Genomic DNA, 18,518 nt, shown 5'->3' with positions numbered 1-18,518 from the left:
CCTCCCCAAATAAATAGATCCTATGCTTTTAATGTTCAAACATGCATGAGCTTATCAAAGGGTTCATATATCGTGTAGCCAATACGATATGATATTTAACATATATAAATGTCCATAGTCATATTCATTGTGTGGAAGTATATGCATAATACACAAGTGTGTGCATCAGGACAAACCGATAATCTGTGCGTGTATACAAACGTCACCTTTACATCACAAACTGCGTATATGTTGATGTTCAGAGGACTTTCCTTGATTCAGGGACTGTAGACAGATAGATTTGTCATGGGCGTAATCAGTAACGATCTGACAATATTATAACTTTTCCGTTGTAACAAAGATTTGCAGTGAATTTGTAGCACTGTTGGCACTGACCCGTGAAGGTCCAGGTTAGAATGAGCCTTCAGTAACCCATGCTTGTCGTAAGAGGCGACTAACGGGATCGGGTGGTCAGGCTCGCCGACTTGGTTGACACATGTCATCGGTTCCCAATTGCGCAGATCGATGCTCATGCTGTTGATCACCGGATTGTCTGGTCCAGACTCGATTATTTACAGACCGCCGCCATATAGTTGGAAGATTGCTGAATGCGGCGTAAAACTAAACTCACTCACTCACTGTTGGCGTTATTGTTGAATTTATTAAATCCTTGAATTGTATTTTTTTAGTCCCCATCAGTATTCTAAGAATATGTGCAATTGTTCACCACGATTCCACCAGCTGATCTCTAACAACAGGAGATAATAATTCACATTGTAAAATTTGAATTTCGTTATGTTTACATTTGAAATAAGTACGGTTTACCGATAACAGCTTTTTGCTTTTACACTTGTTAAATTCCTCTTGCTTTAACAGTATTTTTGTTAAAAACAATTTGTCATTTAATGCTGAAATGTATGAACAATTCTGAGGAATGTGTATCGTGAAAAATATGTAATGCGAGAAACGCTATCATTCGTCTGCGTAATTGTTACAAATATTCTAAACGATTCTACTCATGTTAGTGACATTTCCAAATGAGTATTGGTAGTTAAAAAGTCTTAATAAAATTCCTTACAGCGAAAGGTCAATTGCTGGGTCCAACGTACCACCAAATAATTATCTGAAGGATTAACTATCATCTTTAACACAAGCAAATAAACGTCTTTCTTGATGCTCAAATTAAGGTACATGTATTTGTAGGCACGTGGAATTTATACTACGTCGATTCTCAAGAGATCACAAAGTTTGCGATTTTATAAAACACATTGATGTCAAACTATGTCATTTTGTTTTAACTAAATACTGTGACCATAGGTATGGTTGCAGCTGTCTCTAAAGGATGAGGACAATGTGACAAACGTAGAAGGTCATCTTTGAAAATATCATGTGAGATGCTGTTCTTCCTCATAGAGAACATGAGCGGTGAGGTCGCCCAGTGTTAAAGCGTTCACTCGTCACGTCGAAGACCGGGTTCGATTCCCCACATGGGCACAATGTGTGAAGCCCATTCCTGGTGTCCCCCGCCGTAATATTGCTGGAATATTGCTAAAATCGGCGTAAAACTAAACTCACTCACTCATGGAAAACACCTATAGAGTATAAGAAAAAAAGAACATTTAGGAAAGAAGTAGGCATCCCACGGAGCCAATTATGCTTTAAAGTTGCTGAACCGTTTCTTTATGCACTCGGATTGAAATTTCTGTCGGAAACGAACCAAGGAAATTCGGCCAAGAAGTTTTACTTAGGCTTCAGGTTGATCTGATATCGTTCAATAATGTGTCAAATAGTCAATTTCCTTCCACTTATTTACCGACCTTACAAATAAATAAATCCCGTCTGATTCGTAGCCAGCATGTCTTATGAATATTGTAAGGATTTAGTTGCTATTGTTTTCATAATCAAATGTATATAATCTGGGACTTTTATGGAGGTGAAAATATCACTTATATATTTGTATGCCAGGATGCCTGTTTGTTTGTTTGTTTTACGCCGCACTCAGCAATATTCCAGCTATATGGCGACGGTCTGTAAATATTCGAATCTGGACCAGACAATCCAGTGATCAACATGATGAGCCGATCAACACAATTGGGATACGATGTGCCAACCAAGTCAGCGAGCCTGACCACCCGATCCCGTTAGTCGCCTCTTATGACAAGCATGGGTTACTGAAGACCAATATTCTAACCCGGATACTAAGATGTTTGTACTAGTCCGGAATTTGCAGGTTTTTTATGGAGCTATCTCGCCAAGCTATGGTGATAATACACCGTAGGTATAACATGAATAAACTAGTCCGACCCAATATACTGACTCCGAGACAACCAGTCCCAGTTTATACCCGAAATGCAGTGGATCAGACAGGTTAACAAGTACTACCTCTAAAGGGGCTTTTGTTTGACGTGACAATGGGATCTAACCACCGACCTACCGATTCGGGCAGACACTCTGTCCACTAGACTAAGGAGGCGATCGTGATTTTCAGGAACAAGTGATATTTAAAAAATGCCTTGCCACTTAATTGGAAAGAAAATATATTTGTCAACACTAAATCTCAATTTGAAAAATATAGCTGTTTTAACTATTAAAATAACTGAATGTTTTAACAAAATAGCAGTTCACGCCCTCATGCTGTCCCACGATTAGGGATGATCACCTCTACACTACTTTGTCACTTGGCAATATGACTGTCATGAACAAAGTAGTCTTGGCAAATATAATAAAAAACAAATTGGCAAATACTTTGCAACAATAATAGCTGTATATTTTCAGCGTTGTAACATTTATAAACAACCAGGTTCCTCCAAGCCTTTATAGCTTTTGGAACCAGTCTATCCTACCAATATTTTAGCTTGAAAACTGACACTATTTCAACACTGTACAAATTAAGTACATTTAAGGTTCCCATAGACAGAAACAATTAGCTGCTGATAGCGTAATGGTGAGCACCAAACAACGAGATAATATTCGGCTATTTGTTGGCCAGCTGGAAATCTAACATTTTGAAATACTGAAAACTCTCAGACGAAAATGTTTGCATAAATGGCGGACCATCTTCCTTTGTTACACTTGCCACTTCTAGCAGAATGAATTACTGAAGTATCACTACTGAAACTGATTTACGAAAGAGGATATCTGATTATCTTTATCGGAGTCTGAGACGCGAAATGATTTTTACAATAAATATATCTTTATCCACTTTCTGGAAATCAGTGTAGATCAAAGACGTGCACATTTTCAAATATCAGAAAAACGCTCCGTGAAAACCTCACAAAGAAGCCCATGTGACACATTTAAGCCTTTTCTACGCACAACCCTTAGATGGGTTGTATTTCAACCCGCTTTCAACAGTATTCCAGGTTATTGTGGGAGGAAATTCCGAAGTGATGCCGGTCTCAGTCGTTTACTACTTCGGTGAACACCGCGACCATGGGGGTGGTGACAAACGTATACAAAATAATTGGGACAAAGGGGGATTCGAACCTTCAATCGCAAGTATCTGCATGCTCAGGCGACAAGACTCTGCACAGTCCATTGTGGCGCACGATTAGGCAGGGTTTTCCTTTCGGAATGCGCGCATCTATTGTTAAAAGGTAGGCGAACCAATGAAGCTCGGTGTTTGGTGATCAATGGAGGATCATAGATGATGATACTGTCGAACGTATACCAACGTGTCACAGAGATGTTTACGTCACCCAAGGGCGGTGGGGTAGCCTAGTGGTTAAAGCGTTCGCTCGTCACGCCAAATACCCGGGTTCTATTCCCCACATGGGTACAATGTGTGAAGCCCATTTCTAGTGTCGCCCGCCATGATATTGCTGGAATATTGTTAAAAGCGGCGTAAAACCTCACTCACTCACTCTTCACTAATATCACTCGCGGAAGTATAACGCATTTGTTTACAAGTATGTGATATTACGGGCGCTTTCTGTTGCATGAAGAAGCGTGCGAATGTGGCGGGGACCTTGATAAAGAAAGCTGGTCAGCCTCTGACTCGTACTGCTTGAAGACAGACCACTTTCATAGATAGCTTCGGGTGAATATTTCAATGGCTTTCATGAAGTCTGTTGACTTCAAATTAAGTGCCATTAGAAACAACATTGCTGGGATATATTTGACTGTGATTTACTGTTCTAACGATGACAATTGTAGGACTGTTGCAGTCGTACTAAGGGACATAACTCAATGGTCGTGATATCGGGTTCATTGGAACCTAAATGGGCGGTGGGGTAGCCCAGCCAGCGGTTAAAGCGTCATGAACAATCCCCACATGGGTACAATGTGTGAAGCCCATTTCTGGTGTCCTCCACCGTGACATTGCTGGAATATTGCTAAAAGCGGCGTAAAACTAAACTCACTCATTTATGACCTCTGAGGTGTTTAGATTACCTGATATATCTCAGTATGTCCACAAACCTATGTCCACATGGGTCGATGGAATATCGCAGAGTAGGTATCTCTTCAAATTCCATAACAGCAGTTAAGGTTATAGACGTCGGTGCAGAGAGATCCAGACAGTACAGTGTTGTGAAATATTAAAAGCATATACATTTTTAAACAGGATGCATATTGCATGCGATGTTGTAACAGGATGTTGTGTTTATAGCTTTTCGGAATAAAGTTTTAGATTTATCATTTATAGTTGTTTTATGTTCGTTAGTTGTTACATAGTTGTATGAGCTTGGATTAATGATCAAAGCAGTTGGTCTATTTGGGGTGGACAGGTTATTTCATTCCAGCCTCAACAATCTAGCTTTTAACACAACACCCCTCGGCTTCCTATTTGATTAATATTATATAACTACAGCTTTCTCCATGGCATTTTGCACTCTTTTCTTAGTCCCACTGTTTACAACTCTGCACTGGACAAGCTTCTCAAACTAGCTCAGGTTAGGTATTTACTGTTTACTTACCTAAATAGAATTCTTACCTATCCATTAAATATGCTATAAATAATATAAAGCATTGTAAATATTAATATTTGCTATGAAGTAGCCAATATACCTTTAAATTTATTAGTATGAAATGTCTAAATGTATGTGTGAGAGCATGATTTGATTGGTAGTTCGATGTAATGTTGAGTAGGAAGTTGGCTTTTGATAAAGTAATATCGCCATAATAAGATATTGTCTTTATTATTTGTTTTAGGAATGTGATACTCCCGTACTTAGTGTGGGTATATAGACACCCCCCCGGTATGTAAACATTGTTTTCTATCATGTATTTAATTATCTACTTGTGATTTAAGCATCACTATGATTATTTATATATTAAATTATAACAACTATGTAGTATTTTATGTATTAGGAATAATAACGATAACTTAATGAAGAACTTGATATGTGGGTAAGAGTTCGTAACCCCCCGCTTGAAATGTAGGATTATTTCAAGGGTTTAGGGTTAGGTTTGGGGCTAGATTTTAGGGTTAGGTTTAGGGTTTAGGGTTAGGTATAGGCTGTTTATAAACAAACATAGGCGAATATATTCTTAGTCATATAATGATTTAACAATTACGGGGGTTACGGGCGGGAATCTTTCCGTTGATTGATTGATACTATGGAATAAATGTCACACCCAAAACACACCCGCAGCTTGTCGTTCTTTTTGACCCAACCCTGCAACAATATTGCTTGTGCTCCACGCACAGAAGAACGTGCGGCTGGCAGTATGTATTTACTACTCACTTCGAGAAGACAGGATATACAACTATTTATCGTTTCATTGATAAGCTATATCGTGATATGTGAACTAGTTCTTGAACATTCAAATGTATAGTAAAGTTTTTTTTTGTGATGATAGAAACAACTAGTTAACACGTGGGCCAAGCTTCCAGGCTGACGGGTTCGACAGGAAAGACAGCCAAAGTGAAGATATTATAGCTTTAGAGATTTAGAGTTACATCCCTTTGAAGTACTAAATTCTAGATGGCGTTGTGAACTGTAATGGCGGCCTTTGGGTTTGATCTCAGGATTAAACAATCTTAATTTTTCTCTTTCGCTCGGACAACAGATATAATAGTTAATTTTAAGATGTCATTGGAGGCTGACACTCAGGCCAGTTCGCGGCGGAAGGCAGTAAAGGTTGCTGTGGCAGCGCTTTGTTACGAAGTTGGATTTGGAGAAGCTGAAGACATGGCTGTAGAAACTCTACGAGAGATGTTACAGAGTTGTATGTATTCTTGTTTACGTCAGGCTTGTTATTTACGGAGTACATTTAAATAGCTATGGCTCTTGCTTCACTGATCCCGTGTGCCTCTTGAAGTCCTCGATCTTTAGCAGTTATCGGTGATACCACTGACATGTTTAACGAATAGAGTAGGTTGCCGAGCAAAAACACCACTTTTGGCTTTTCTATCGTGAGGCGCACAAGCCAAGGATAACTACACTTTAATCGGCGTTCGTTTTCGGGTTTTAATCAGCAACGTGCAGAGAGTACTGAACTTGCAGTGAATTAATCTCATTAGTCCACACTTTACCACAAGACTGCTGGTGTTGTCACAAAATATATAGTGCGCATTTACAAGAAATCAGCATGGGATTGCTACTTTTATGAGGAAACTCATAAACCATTTCCATTTCTAACAAAACCATCCCTACAGGACTTTAATCTTTATCATGTTATTTTCAGATTTTCCTCAAATAATGTTTTGATTGATTTGTTGAAAGAGATGTGTAACTCACATGATGTTTAACCTTTTTGATTGGCAAATGTTGCCTTACTTCAAAGATCATGGAGATTTGTTTAATTGGAAAGACAATCCAAAGACTAAGGTGTTGGGGGTAACATACCCCAAAATCCCCAAAATATGATCCAAAGAAATGGAAAGGCATACAGGATGGATCAGATATTTAGATAGGGGTTGCGTTTCTTTTTTGAGAGAGTGTATGTAGTATTTTATGTATTAGGAATAATAACGATAACTTAATGAAGAACTTGATATGTGGGTAAGAGTTCGTAACCCCCGCTTGAAATGTAGGATTATTTCAAGGGTTTAGGGTTAGGTTTGGGGCTAGATTTTAGGGTTAGGTTTAGGGTTTAGGGTTAGGTATAGGCTGTTTATAAACAAACATAGGTGAATATATTCTTAGTCATATAATGATTTAACAATTACGGGGGTTACGGGCGGGAATCTTTCCGTTGATTGATTGATACTATGGAATAAATGTCACACCCAAAACACACCCGCAGCTTGTCGTTCTTTTTGACTCAACCCTGCAACAATATTGCTTGTGCTCCACGCACAGAAGAACGTGCGGCTGGCAGTATGTATTTACTACTCACTTCGAGAAGACAGGATATACAACTATTTATCGTTTCATTGATAAGCTATATCGTGATATGTGAACTAGTTCTTGAACATTCAAATGTATAGTAAAGTTTTTTTTGTGATGATAGAAACAACTAGTTCGCACGTGGGCCAAACTTCCAGGCTGACGGGTTCGACAGGAAAGACAGCCAAAGTGAAGATATTATAGCTTTAGAGATTTAGAGTTACATCCCTTTGAAGTACTAAATTCTAGATGGCGTTGTGAACTGTAATGGCGGCCTTTGGGTTTGATCTCAGGATTAAACAATCTTAATTTTTCTCTTTCGCTCGGACAACAGATATAATAGTTAATTTTAAGATGTCATTGGAGGCTGACACTCAGGCCAGTTCGCGGCGGAAGGCAGTAAAGGTTGCTGTGGCAGCGCTTTGTTACGAAGTTGGATTTGGAGAAGCTGAAGACATGGCTGTAGAAACTCTACGAGAGATGTTACAGAGTTGTATGTATTCTTGTTTACGTCAGGCTTGTTATTTACGGAGTACATTTAAATAGCTATGGCTCTTGCTTCACTGATCCCGTGTGCCTCTTGAAGTCCTCGATCTTTAGCAGTTATCGGTGATACCACTGACATGTTTAACGAATAGAGTAGGTTGCCGAGCAAACACCACTTTTGGCTTTTCTATCGTGAGGCGCACAAGCCAAGGATAACTACACTTTAATCGGCGTTCGTTTTCGGGTTTTAATCAGCAACGTGCAGAGTACTGAACTTGCAGTGAATTAATCTCATTAGTCCACACTTTACCACAAGACTGCTGGTGTTGTCACAAATATATAGTGCGCATTTACAAGAAATCAGCATGGGATTGCTACTTTTATGAGGAAACTCATAAACCATTTCCATTTCTAACAAAAACCATCCCTACAGGACTTTAATCTTTATCATGTTATTTTTCAGATTTTCCTCAAATAATGTTTTGATTGATTTGTTGAAAGAGATGTGTAACTCACATGATGTTTAACCCTTTGATTGGCAAATGTTGCCTTACTTCAAAGATCATGGAGATTTGTTTAATTGGAAAGACAATCCAAAGACTAAGGTGTTGGGGGTAACATACCCCAAAATCCCCAAAATATGATCCAAAGAAATGGAAAGGCATACAGGATCAGTGATGTGAGAATCAGCCCAATAAGCTGCACACAGAAAACTGCACTTTTAGTACCACCATTTTACCAACATAAGGGTCAAGCTCCCATTACCAAACCTAATGCCATTTGGATTATCAGTATTGAGTTGTGAGTTAGGGTTCATTTCAGGTTAAAATAGGTCCCCATCAACATATGCTATACCTGAAAGGTCGACTAAATGGATCAGATGACTAGTGTTTGTTACTATTTTGTCGAGTCACTTTTTAATTTGACACCCTTTGCCTTGTATCCATTAAGTTAAGATGGGGACTAACAGAAACTTTCTGTGCATGGATTAGTTAGAAAGTCAGTGTCATGCATTTTCCTGATTGTCAAGATACAATTAATAAACACCTTTCTAATTTTTTTAAAGTTTTGACAGAGCTTGGGCGCAGTGCACACGAGGATACACAGAACTGGCTGGGAGAACTGAGTCGATGCTCAGTGATGTTGTCATGGCCTTGGTTGACATGGGTAATTCTTTCTACTTTGATGGTTTTTTAAAGTCTGTCCATTAATTGTGAAATCTGATTCTGAAGTATACAATATCACAGTGATTACCATTATGTACTACTATTATCTGTGTGAATAAATTATTTTTATTGATCATAATAAACTTTTTTATTTTCTTTGCTGTGTTCAGGTGTAAAAGTAGATGCAATTCCTGCCCATGCCAAGAGGTTCAACAAATCCATCTTTATTCCACGTAAGTAATTTCTATAATCTATTTCATGTAAGTAATTTTTAAAATCAAATTCCTAAGTTGCTAGCAGGGGTCCAGGTGACCAAGCAGTTTGTCTCACAGTCCTTAAGCCTCATTATTTCCCTTCCACCCAGTCATTTCTGTAATGCAAAAGCCCCAAATGAAGCAATTCCAGATTTTCGTCAGGTTCAGTGTCATTTGCAAGAAAACTAACTCACTTCGGGGGTCAGGTTACAGAGAAAACATATCGAACTGCCATGGGTGACTGTGTCAGGCTTGCAGGCTTGGTTGACACATGTCATCGGTTCCCAATTGCGCAGATTGATGCTCATGCTGTTGATCACTGGATTGTCTGGTTCAAACTCGATTATTTACAGACTGCCGCCATATAGTTGGAATATTGCTGAGTGCGTCGTAGAGTGCGTCGTAAAACTAAACTCACTCACTTTAAGTCAGTGTGTGTCGGACACCATGACAACAATGTCATGCATGAGCCCAATTTAAAACCCATTTTGACGATGTATACACCATTGCAGTTTTAACACTCAAAGTTTGTGATCCATTATGATCCGGGATAGAATTGATCTTCAGTAATCCATGCTTGTTGTAAGAGGTGACTAATGGGATCGGGTGACCAGACTCGCTGACTGGGTTGACATGTCATTGTGTCCCAACTGTGTTGATCGATGTTCATGCTGTTGATCCCTGGATTGTCTGGTCCAGACTCAATTATTTACAGACCGCAATCATATCGCCAGAATATTCCTGAGTGCGGCGTAACACTTAACTCACTCACTCCCTCACTCAAGGTTTGTACATCTTCAAGTACGAGAGAGTATGAAACGTAATCTATCTTCTATAAAGAGGTTTATCCATATCCTCTCCACATATTATCCAAATAGATTCATAATTTGGAAACAAATACAGATTCCTAGATAATTTTCTTGTTTTTTCAGATACATTTTTCAATTTTGCCATTTAACTAATGAATAACTCATTTACATTTGATTTCTGTTTTGTCTTTCCAGCTACACCAAGTACCCCAAGTCCAACATTACCCACTCTGCAGACAGGAGATAAGAAGGCACATCCATCTCACATTCCAGACTTTCTGCCTCCATTTCCTGATCCACACACATACATCAGAACTTTGGTAAAGACCGTGGTGTTTTGTACTTTTTGTGTTCAAATTTTATGTGAAATCTTGATCAGCATCAATCACATCAAAACTTAAATAAATGATGATTTTCTGATTTTTTCTCCACTTTTCTTACTTATTGGTAGGATGTGTAGAATTAGTAAAATGGCAAGATGTTAATTTCCAATTTACATGGCTCCTGTAAAGTATGTCCTGTTCCATATTTGAGGATGATCATAAACATGATAAACACAGCTCAAAATGTAATTTCCAGACACACAAACAGCCAAGCAATGAATACCAGTTGATCAGAGAGAAAGCCGCATCACAGAAGAGGGACGTGGAGAGAGCACTCACTCGCTTTATTGCTAAGACAGGAGAGACACAGAGTTTATTTTCAGATGATATGGCAGCCTACCCGTGTAAGTCAGTTTCAAAGCCAGTTTGCCTGAGACATTAATTAATATGGAGTCCTTGCCTTAGTATTGCATGGAGAGAATGCTGCTTTGTTATATTAATCAAGACATGTCTTAATTTGTATCTTTTATGATAAGGGTTATGAGAAAGATCCCTTCACTTTTATGCTTAGTTTCCAATACTGCGATTATGTTGATCTTTTGATTTTTGTACTCTGTGGATTGTTTAATACTTCAAGACTGTTTTCTAAGTTAGCTGGTTCAGTTTTGTATTTTGTAGTGAGTGAGTTTAGTTTCACGCCACTATTAGCAATAATCCAGACACCAGAAATGGGCTTCTCACAATGTACCCATGTGGGGAATCGACCCCAGTTCTTCGTGATGAGCGAACGCTTTAACCACTAGACTACCCCAGCTCACGTGATGTGGCTGTGTAAGTGTAATAGTCTCAGATGTTAAACCCATTTCACCTCGACCCGTGAAGATCTGGGTTAGAATTGGTCTTAGCATGATGTGCGAACGCTTTAACCACTAGACTACCCCAGCTCACGTGATGTGGCTGTGTAAGTGTCATAGTCTCAGATGTTAAACCCATTTCACCTCGACCCGTGAAGATCTGGGTTAGAATTGGTCTTAGCATGACGAGCGGACGCTTTAACCACTAGGCTACCCCACCCCACAGCTCAAGTGATGTGGCTGTGTAAGTGTAATAGTCTCAGATGTTCACCCCATTTCACCTTGACCCGTGAAGATCTGGGTTAGAATTGGTCTTAGCATGACGAGCGAACGCTTTAACCACTAGACTACCCCAGCTCACGTGATGTGGCTGTGTAAGTGTCTCAGATGTTAAACCCATTTCACCTTGACCCGTGAAGATCTGGGTTAGAATTGGTGTGGCAAGCGCTTTAACCACTAGACTACCCCAGCTCGCATTGATGTGGCTGTGTAAGTGTAAGTCGTGAGTCTCAGATGTTAAACCCATTTCACCTCGACCCCGTGAAGATCTGGGTTAGAATTGGTCTTAGCATGACGAGCGAAAACGCTTTAACCACTAGACTACCCCAGCTCTCATTGATGTGGCTGTGTAAGTGTAATAGTCTCAGATGTTAAACCCATTTCACCTCGACCCGTGAAGATCTGGGTTAGAATTGGTCTTAGCATGATGTGTGGCTGTGTAAAGAGCAGCTTTAACCACTAGACTACCCCAGCTCGCGTGATGTGGCTGTGTGTAAGATGTAATAGTCTCAGATGTTCACCCCATTTCACCTGAAGATCTGGGTTAGAATTGGACCCGCAAACGCTTTAACCACTAGACTACCCCAGCTCACGTGATGGGTGTAAGTGTAATAGTCTCAGATGTTAAACCCATTTCACCTCGACCCGTGAAGATCTGGGTTAGAATTGGTCTTAGCATGACGAAAGCAAACGCTTTAACCACTAGGACTACCCCAGCTCACGGATGTGGCTGTGTAAGTGTCATAGTCTCAGATGTTAAACCCATTTCACCTTGACCCGTGAAGATCTGGGTTAGAATTGGTCTTAGCATGACGAGATGGCAAACGGCTTTAAACCACTAGGACTACCCCAGCTCATGATGTGGCTGTGTAAGTGTCATAGTCTCAGATGTTAAACCCATTTCACCTTGACCCGTGAAGATCTGGGTTAGAATTGGTCTTAGCATGACGAGCAAACGCTTTAACCACTTGACTACCCCAGCTCACATGATGTGGCTGTGTAAGTGTCGTAGTCTCAGATGTTAAACCCATTTCACCTCGACCCGTGAAGATCTGGGTTAGAATTGGTCTTAGCATGACGAGCAAACGCTTTAACCACTAGACTACCCCAGCTCACGTGATGTGGCTGTGTAAGTGTCATAGTCTCAGATGTTAAACCCATTTCACCTCGACCCGTGAAGATCTGGGTTAGAATTGGTCTTAGCATGACGAGCAAACGCTTTAACCACTAGACTACCCCAGCTCACTTGATGTGGCTGTGTAAGTGTCGTAGTCTCAGATGTTAAACCCATTTCACCTCGACCCGTGAAGATCTGGGTTAGAATTGGTCTTAGCCATTCTCTTCCCACAGAGGTTACTCCTGTCATATCTTCCTACATAACCTCTGTTCTAATACGGCCATATTTCCGAAGTCCTCGTTAAAATTGGTCCTAGCGGCAAAAGATTTAAACACTAGACTAATTATCTCCTTCTTTCTATCCAATCAGAACCCGTGTTACATCGACTTAGATTCAATTTGACTAACACAAGCAAATGCGGGCCACAAATATCCCCCATCTGCCGGGAATTGTGTTGATGTTACCCACACAAGACATTTAATAGCTAGCTGGTCCGTTGTCAACGAGGGCTTTATGGACTAGACTACCATTGATACGCCATTACATGACTGAGTTCTGTCTAGAAGAAACGCTTCACCATCGACCCGGAACAGGTTCTAGTCTGTCTACCCAGCAAACGCGGAAATTACCGAGGCCTTAAGTGTCGTAGTCTCAGATGATCACTTTTGAAACAACGTCGCTGATTGCACAACTAAATCGGCTTGTCTCCAATCACTAGCCTTGAACGCTGACACCAAGAAAGGGTCGTATTAGAACAGAGGTTATGTAGGAAGATATGACAGGAGTAACCTCTGTGGGAAGAGAATGGGTCTTAGCATGACGAGCAAACGCTTTAACCACTAGACTACCCCAGCTCACGTGATGTGGCTGTGTAAGTGTAATAGTGTCAGATGTTAAACCCATTTTACCTCGACCCGTGAAGATCTGGGTTAGAATTGGTCTTAGCATGATGTGCGAACTCTTTAACCACTAGACTACCCCAGCTCACGTGATGTGGCTGTGTAAGTGTCGCAGTCTCAGATGTTAAACCCATTTCACCTCGACCAGTGAAGATCTGGGTTAGAATTGGTCTTATCATGAGCGAACGCTTTAACCACTTGGCTACCCCACCGCTCCTGTATTTTGTAGATCAGTAATGAACACCTGTATACAAAGAATAATGTTACGTTAATTGTCACTTGGGTTTATTAAATGATTCCTGATTCCTGTGCCTGTATTCCAGTGATTGCAGTGAAACCATCCCCCAGGGCATATTTGAATGCTCTCCTCCCGAAGGATCAGGATTTGGATGCTCAGGAGCCGGTGGAGACACAACAAGCTGTATCTAAACGCCAGAGAGAGGCTAGGGATGGTCAGTCTGGGCCTGACACACAGACAGACACGCCTGTAGATTCCACGTCCTTCTCACAGCTACTCTCACAAGATTCAGTTGACTCTGACACTATAGATAATCCATACCTCCGTCCTGTCAAATTTCCTAAGAAGAGACGGCGGTGATCTTGCACAATGTCTCAGTGTCAAGATGTGATAATAGAGGCTGGGTCACAGATTCTAGATTCAGTGACTTAATTGGCAAGGCCAAGGGAAGATTGGAGGATGGTTCACCAAATTCTTTTAATCTGATGAAATTTCGAATTGAAGGCCTTGAATGTTTAGGACATTTTCATCTCTTTTCCTGTTTGGGGCAAATGCTGCTGTTAAGTGTTTATAGGTGAAGAAAATGCCCCTAAAAATGTGTGATAAAATATTGGAGGCATGCATCCCAGCTGCTTTGGTGAACATTATAATGGCTGAAACAGACAATCTGGAGCCAACACTTTGTTTTCAGCCATCTGCATTACATGTCAGTCCTTTTGTGTGTATATTCATCCATGTGCTCATCAATTTTTGACCACCTAGAATTATGATCAATGTGATGGTTGGTTGTTTGGGTGGCACAATTGGGCCTGGCCTCTAAGACAATGCACTTTGGAGCATAGAGTTCCGAGGCATGCCAGAAGTCCCTGATGGTAGGTTCGAGTCTTGGTTCGCCCTAATTATATCTCTGTGCCTATGGGTTTCAACAAACTTGTAAACATTCTTCTCATTGGACAGTGTATTTGTCTGATATGAAAGACCGAACCACAAAATAACAGGAAATAAAAACACTAAAATATTTCAAATCTAATGAGGTAAGTTGAAAACCCAACAAATACATGCTATTACAAGACATACCATTTTTATTTACATATATATTGTTGATGTACAAACAAAACAAGATATTTACATCAAATGTAGAAAACAATTTTGTACTTTGCATAAGCAACAATAGATGATGAGATGAAATGCAGAGATGAACCAATGTTTGTATGATCATAAAGACTTGAAACGATTGTGGTTGTGTGCTTTGTTTGACATGTTTCTGAAATAGTACTCCTACTAGTCTACTACTCCCAAATCACTCTAAATCAGACAAGGTAAATGCATACAAGCTAATTGATAGTATTCTAAGGTACATGTAAATGATTTTGTCCTGATGTTTGTGTAGACAATCCCTTTAGTACATACTATTGCTAAACTCTCTGCCCTTGCATCTGTGTAGAGTTTGGGGTGTTCCACATGTGGTCGTGTGGTTGTACCTTGTATGGTCATGACTGTCATGAGTTGAGTTTTACGCTGCTTTTAGCAATATTCCAGCAATATCATGGCAGGGGGACACCAGAAATGTGCTTCACACATTGTACCCATGTGGGGAAAAAGAACCCGGGTCTTCAGTGTGATGAACACTTTCATGACTGTAGCACTGGAAACTTGTCACCACTGATTAACATCTCTTCTCACTCAACCCTTCTGTTTCTTCTTCCTTTTCTCTTCCTAAAATTAAGATGAGGGTGTATATGATCATGATGCTACATCATATACATAGAAGTAAGGATGCAAGTCGTAAAGTGATTGTGTCATCTATGTTGAAAAGGAGTATTTTCATCAGTAACAAATTCCAAAAGGTAAATGTGCATTTTTTCACTAACCATACCATTCTGCAACTAAAACGAGGAACTCCAGGTTTTGAACAATAATTGATGCTATTTCTAATGATTTACAAAGATTGTCTTCAATTATATCAAAGTATCAGTCCAAGTTAAAATTACAACAGTGAATTCTTTCACTTCAGTGAAAACACTGAATCCCATCAGTGAAAAACAATTCATTTTTCACATCAGTGAAATCATTGAATTCCTTCACATCAGTGAAATCATCCACTAGTAATTCCTTCACATCAGTGAAATCATTAAATTCCTTCACATGAGTTTTAAAGGCAGTCAAAAGCATCATTCTTACCATAAGAAGTTGTGGCAGTTTCTTCAGTGCCACCTGGAATTGTTCCACCATGGGTGATAATGCCACCTTGTCTATCTCCATTTCCTTGACGTTGGTCTTCCCTGCTTCCTGCACCATCTTCTTGAAGTGATACACCTGCAGACACACATCAGGATTTCGTCAGATCATACCAAAAATATGTTGCCAAAAGTTTCTTCCTGTTTATATTTAGATCTTTAACTCAAAGTATGAAATTTGGAAAGAAACAATCTTTTTGGACTAAGAATTATCAGAATTCAGAATGAATGAGCTGCAACTGAGTCTGGACCTGTCAAACCAGTGATTAACAGCAAGAACCACAATCCACACTGGGACATACCATGAGTCATACAACAGAGTCTTACCAGAGTCAGTTGGTTGACACTTATGAGAAGCATAGATTACTAAGGACCAAATCTACCCTTGCATCCCTGTTAAGCAGTTCTGACCCCTTACCTCCTTGTTCTCCAGGAAGGTCATGGCTGTTCCAACTTTGCCGGCCCGAGCAGTGCGACCAACGCGATGTATGTATGTCTTGATGTGCGTGGTTGTGTCATACGAGATGACGTACTTGACATTCTCAACATCCATACCCCGAGCCATGGCATCGGAGCAGATCAGCCTATAGGACACAAGCATTCTCATATTGGAGGCAGTCTCGACAGAAGTAATGTTACATCCATCCAACACATCAAAATGAAGAAAGTATCAGATAGGTAAACAGATGAAACATCAAATGCTGGTTGTATCAATATTGTCACAAGCACACTTCTAAAACAGATTCCTTGTGATATGGACATGAGGGTCACCAGTGTCCCTGGCTTGGGAACATGTAATTCATAAAAACATGACACAATTACAGGGATGAAAATTTTCTGCAGAACTGTGGAATTCACAAACCCCCCAGCTCAGTTTTCTCGTTTTCATTTGTAGACATTCTCATCCCTGCAATTAACAGACCACAAGTTATTCTCAGGATTGGCCAACTGAGTTAGTTCTTTTACATTTGTTTCCCAAAACAGGAAAATGAGGCCATATAATAATATACTGCTAATATACTACTGTTTCCTTACTGGCAGATTTTAAAATAGTAAAGACCCAGTGCCTTAAAATTCAGAGCACAGACACAACTTGGGTTTCTTAACAAAGCAAAGGATATGTAACAAATATTGTATTGATAAGTCAAAATACTAGGGCTGGTATGTTACACTATGTCACGATATGATATGTATCGCGATATTTTACCTGCGACACGATACGTATCACGATACATACACCTTGAATGAACGACGGGGTATTAAGATTTAAAATGATTTATTTCAAGGTATTTGTGTATAACAATTACACTTTTGTAATAAACAAATAAGTAACTCTATCATACTTGTGTATTTTTCTCTAAATAAGTACTTTAACATGTTTAAGATAATACTGTTTTGAAAAAAGTTGTGTATCGTTTTGTATCGATACACCAGTCGACAATACGATAACTGTTTGAAACTTAAATGTATCGTGACGTATCGGTGCATCGTCCCAGCCGTACAAAATACAACAGTACTTTTGAAACTTGATCTATTGATGGAAAGCTGTTTCATCATATCTATCACTTTAAAAGATAGTGCTTAAAGGCCGGGGTGCAAACCTCCAAATCCCCCGTGGGTTCCCAAATGGTCCCCCCCCCACAATTGGCTTCTCCTCAGCAGTGTAGATGTTATCTGCCCATGAGTGACAGGACTGTAAGGGCTATGGGTGCCTGGCAATAGCCTGATGGGAGTCTGGGGATGTCAAAGGTTAAGCTTGGAATTTACTACTAGAACAAACATGTGCCTGATAGTAAATGTCCAACAACCCTTCCCTTCATTTCATGAAGACAAACATGACAAGACTCATGCATTATTAGCAGGCTTGCTTGTCTCTGCTTTTAGGTGTGCTTTCACTTGTTTCAGTTTTGGGAGAATACCTTGCTTGACTTCTTGGTCACCAGGTATTTCGATTGTAAAACGAGCACTTCGCTTACTTGGATCCATCTTGTGAGGAAATCAATATGGTCAGCCAGATAATGAGATATGTCAAGTTTATTCCGATAGTAGGAGGCAATGAAGTGTGATCCGACCCACAAGTTAGCATACTAAAACTAAGCAAGGTTCATTTGAGGCTTTAGGGGTTTGGGTTTTGAAAAGTACAGAATGTTATGTTATAACTGCATTTTAGAGAATCTTATGTTATTTTAAAGAATTCAGGACATCAAAGGTTTACTATAGAAGATAATTCAATTTGCCTACTTAATGTGTTGATAATAATAACAAGGATACCAAGCCAATATCACCCCTCTGTGGGGAATCAAGTGTTCCACTCACAGACTCAGTGTCAAGAGTCAAATCAGTGTACAACCCGCACAGCAGGGGGGTCAGGGAAGAAACTGCCTGGGAAGAAAGTGAAATATGAAACCCTGAATGAAGCTTTAACTTCCACTCAGAGATCTGTTTCTATGGAGACGCACCTCCTCTGGCCTCCTGACTGATACAGTGGCAAATTCAAATCTGGATTTCAAAAAGAGATTATATATTTTTAAAATGCAGGTTTTGTACACTGTCTGCATCAACACTTTTTGCAGTGTCTTCAAAACATACTTGTTTACACTATT

At 39.9% G+C, this 18,518-nt stretch overlaps 2 protein-coding genes across 2 annotated transcripts in view; one reads left to right on the top strand and one right to left on the bottom strand.

Annotated features, from left to right (window-relative positions):
• Window positions 1–7,491: 7,491 nt before the first annotated feature.
• Window positions 7,492–14,913, top strand: LOC124256127 (transcription initiation factor TFIID subunit 8-like). The gene is given in 7 exon segments (XM_046690083.1): window positions 7,492–7,746; window positions 8,806–8,831; window positions 8,834–8,906; window positions 9,076–9,138; window positions 10,164–10,288; window positions 10,548–10,695; window positions 13,764–14,913. Coding segments are annotated over 7 exon segments (849 nt in total). The 5' UTR covers window positions 7,492–7,607; the 3' UTR covers window positions 14,039–14,913.
• LOC124256128 (ATP-dependent RNA helicase DDX51-like) overlaps window positions 14,743–18,518 on the bottom strand; it is a 23,684-nt gene continuing 19,908 nt past the window's right edge. The window contains 3 exon segments of the mRNA XM_046690084.1: window positions 14,743–15,394; window positions 15,860–15,994; window positions 16,334–16,499. Of these exon segments, the coding sequence (XP_046546040.1) occupies window positions 15,362–15,394; window positions 15,860–15,994; window positions 16,334–16,499 (334 nt within the window). The 3' untranslated portion in view covers window positions 14,743–15,361.

The sequence above is a fragment of the Haliotis rubra genome, unplaced genomic scaffold (genome assembly GCF_003918875.1).
Source record: "Haliotis rubra isolate DU_JTF1 unplaced genomic scaffold, ASM391887v1 Scf62, whole genome shotgun sequence".
Taxonomy (NCBI): domain Eukaryota; kingdom Metazoa; phylum Mollusca; class Gastropoda; order Lepetellida; family Haliotidae; genus Haliotis; species Haliotis rubra.
This window is presented reverse-complemented; position numbering and strand designations above follow the sequence as displayed.